General features: G+C 30.0%; 1 protein-coding gene across 1 annotated transcript; it reads right to left on the reverse strand.

Annotated features, from left to right (window-relative positions):
* Nucleotides 1–610: 610 nt before the first annotated feature.
* LOC107773230 (SKP1-like protein 11) lies at nt 611–1,108 on the reverse strand. The gene has a single exon (XM_016592678.1). The coding sequence runs from the start codon at nt 1,106–1,108 to the stop codon at nt 611–613; it is 498 nt and encodes a 165-aa protein (XP_016448164.1).
* Nucleotides 1,109–3,902: the final 2,794 nt, after the last annotated feature.

Here is a 3,902-nt window from a genome sequence, read left to right on the forward strand (position 1 = left end):
ACCTAAGTTTAACACTAGGTAATTGCATCTTGTCTAACAGTCAAAGTACATATGAGTCTCAACCAATTTCCAAACAGCATGTTTTGGGTGAAGTATTATTTTTGTAATAACCATCGTTGTGTATTATAAAGATTTACCAATAATTATATTAAGTTACCTAATTGGCTAAGTATATTTTACACGGTATATAGAATTTAAAGTAGATTGAGAAATCTCATATATTGTTATTTTACAATAATTCATTAAAAAGAAAGCTTACTTGATAGCTACTTCAAATATATCAATCGAACCAACATGAAAACAAAATATGGCTACAGCATATACTGAACCTATCAAAGCTTTTCTGGAATTGAATATTTTCAACCATCCTTCATTAAGAAATTATTTCTGATTTTTCTTTTATTAGCATATCTTTTTCTTTTTTTTTTCAAAATTCAAATGATATTAGCTTGTTCGATACAAGAAACAGATATATTATGATTAATCTCAAATATCACTCGAACCAACACGATGACAAAGATGGCTATAGATAGCATATAAATAATCAAATACAAATTAGTTTTTAAGGAGTAGATAAATACTATCATACACCCTTCACTACTATAAACCCCTAGTTGGTGGTATCATCAAGGTCACCTTCAAAGGCCCAAGGAGTTTCCCTTTTAAACTCTGCCACTTCTTCTGGGGTGAAATCACTTTCAATTTTAAAAATCTTCTGAACAGCTTCAACGCTCTTGTCCTTTATTCTGTCAGCCACAGCCTGGCAACAGAGTTCCAACAAATCATTAATTTTCAGATAATTTACTGCCACAGTTATGTCAAGCAACTCCTCTAAGGCAACATTCACAAACTCTTTCTCAAAATTCTTGAAGTCTTCTTTGTTTAAGGCAGCGAGCTCTGCATGCTTCTTGAGGTAATCAATGATTTTAACCAGCGTCTTGCTTTTGATGCTAGGCAATGGGATGCTGGAAATGCGTTCCTCTTTCACCATAGTCTTGATAAGATCAGACTGTAAGACCAAAGATTCCTCAAGGTAAAATTCTTCGTTATCACCGCTCTTCAATGTCAACATCTTCTCTCCCGCTGTTGATGATGATGATGGTGCCATGATAAAAACTTATCAACCTTTTTATTTCTTTTTCTTGGATGAAACATTTGGGGAACCACATGATGTATAAATAATGGTACAAGAGATTTTCTTAATCGGATCATACTTAAAGGATATGGAAGGAATTCTTTCTGGCATAAATTTCTTACTAGAATTATCTTTATTTGTAATCTGTTTATGGATCACAATATAATTATGTGATTGAATAATATAAGTCAATCTCATTCATTTAATTCATTTACTGAGTTGTAAGCTCTAAAAGATTTAAACTTACTTAATTTATTAATAAACTACGGAACTTTCATTTAAATATGCTATAATTATGTAATCATATTTCCACGTTGGATATTAGATATGGTGAAAATGAAAAACGAAGTCCATCAATTTGAGCGTCTAATAAATGGGGGTAAATAACATTTATTTGTAACAATGTAAACTTAAATTTTGTAAATGCAATAACATAATATTCGAATATACATATAGTCATTCTTTGCATGATTTATCTGGTAATACTCCTTTATATAATTCATTTCTAAGTTGTGCTTGCTCATACTTCAAATATTCTATCCTCATTTGTGTGATTCTTGTATACATCTCATCCATGGAGGGTTCAGGTTGTTTTTCTACCTCTGTAACAAAAGACTAATTGTAGTTTTAATATAGCTAAGAATAGTAAAGTAATAAAATTATTTAATTTAGCAAAAATAAGACCTTGGCAATTATTCAAGGAAGTTTGATGTCGTTGATCTATAATCTGTTTATCCATTGTATAAATCCTATATAATGTAAGACAAATTTTAGTGTGCAAATATAAGCATATCATGAATTATATTATTAATGTATATTTAATATAGATCTCTATAATTATGTATTATTTTATATGCTTAAATCTTTATGCTACTTTAGAGACAAAAGTATTTGTACAAAGAAATGTGATTTGTGTAGAACAATGGAAGAATAATGTATAGTTTAGGAATAAACCTGATGTTTAAAAACTGCTCCTCTTCGTGGTTGTGTTATGTTTTGTGTTATTTTGAATCATCTTCCCATCTTCCTTGTATGGTGTCTTTCTTGAATTTAGATCTTAAAAAAAAGATGTGTATCAACAATTTGAATGAGAATAGGAGGATGATTAGGGATTTATTTTATTTTTTTAATAGGAAAAAGCCGTTAGTGATTTGGTGGAATAATGAGAGAATGGGAAGGTAAAGAGGAAAATGAGAGAATAGGTGTATAAAAAGATAAATAATAAATAAGAAAGAACATACATTAAAGCGAAATCTTTTTCGGAATCTCACCAGTGTAAAATTCATAAAACAGGACAATATTCATCAATCAGTCGATTGTTTTTAAAACTCTTTTAATGTTATAATTATTGTTTTGTATTATAGATGGCCGTAAAGTATTAAGACCAACATAAGAAAAGTTAAATTTTGTAACTAAAAGTACCTCAGCGAAAATTCAACCAGCTGACCACATATGAATTGCATTTGTGTATTATGTAGCCCTAAAGATCAATTCATGCGTCCTGTAATAGCGAGATCAAATGTAGGTATATTGGGCTCCACATACACCTATGGTAATTGAAAAACAATTTGAGTACATGCAAACACATATAAAAGTTATAGTTCTCAAAAAACAACACGTACCAACATCTTTGCACTTCCAAAAGCACAAATCTTTAATTGTTTAAATAGAGGTTTAAAAAATTAATGTTGAACTTGCTTTTGATGCAATAAGAGATTACTACCTGTAGACCAATTCAACAATTATCGAGATGGATAATTCCGTTTCACAAGACTTAATATGGTATACGAATGCTTATTATACCTATAGAAATAAACATAAATAACTGAATCTTATATTCGTACTCTATTAACACAGGGTTAAATAATCCTCTTTTTTTTTAATGTTTTTGTCATTTTTTTATTGAACTGAGAGATCGGTAAAGGAGTAGGGCCTATAAAAATAGTAAAAAATGAACTCATACCTATTATGTGGCGTTGATAAAAGAAAAGACGTAAATATTTTGAGATGAAAAGACACGAAGAGAATCTATGTATAAAAGTATAAGAATCATGAAGGTACCTTTTTGTCAATAAATATCATATCCAAGCCAATCAATTCTCCGTTTTTCTTGGGATTAAAAGAATCCCACATTCTGCAAATTCTAACCCTAAAATCAACCCATTATCCCTATGAAGAGCTAACTCTGAAAGAAAAGAATATGTCATTCTAAGAAAATAATGAAAAGCAAGAGAAAGCAAGCTAGTTACCGTATGAACAACATTCATCACCATCTATATATAATCCATCAAAAAAGAGTATCAATAGGCAGAAGATTAATCATCAATTTAATAATCAGAAATTAATACACAATAAATATCATTGTAATTAGGAATTATGAGAATGAATGGAGAATTATTAGGAGAAGATAGTAGAAAAAATCAAACGGCTACAACATGTCATAAACTGAAGAAGGGATTTTACCTTGGCATGAAGCTGTGAAATGTGGGGTGTGTTAAGAGGAAACAAAAAAACGGCAAATTGAAGTTTTATCGTGAAGGGTAAAACAAAACGGTTAGTGGGCTTAATGTTTGGGATGTTTAGTAGCATTTTAATAGCAGTTATTATTTGGAGTAGTGGGGTAATAAAATACTATTAGAAATAAATGGAGAAAAGGAGTGAAATAACAAAACAATTCAAAAAAACCAGGAAAAAGAAAAATATGAAAGCTGGCCATTCAGGGATGCCACATCAGCTGGCCATTTCCCAACTTATATATATATATATA

Source organism: Nicotiana tabacum, chromosome 11, assembly GCF_000715075.1.
Source record: "Nicotiana tabacum cultivar K326 chromosome 11, ASM71507v2, whole genome shotgun sequence".
Classification (NCBI taxonomy): domain Eukaryota; kingdom Viridiplantae; phylum Streptophyta; class Magnoliopsida; order Solanales; family Solanaceae; genus Nicotiana; species Nicotiana tabacum.

What these genes read in the sequence shown, in the direction of transcription:
- LOC107773230 (XM_016592678.1), bottom strand. Translation starts at nt 1,108, where the DNA reads ATGGCACCATCATCATCATCAACAGCGGGAGAGAAGATGTTGACATTG.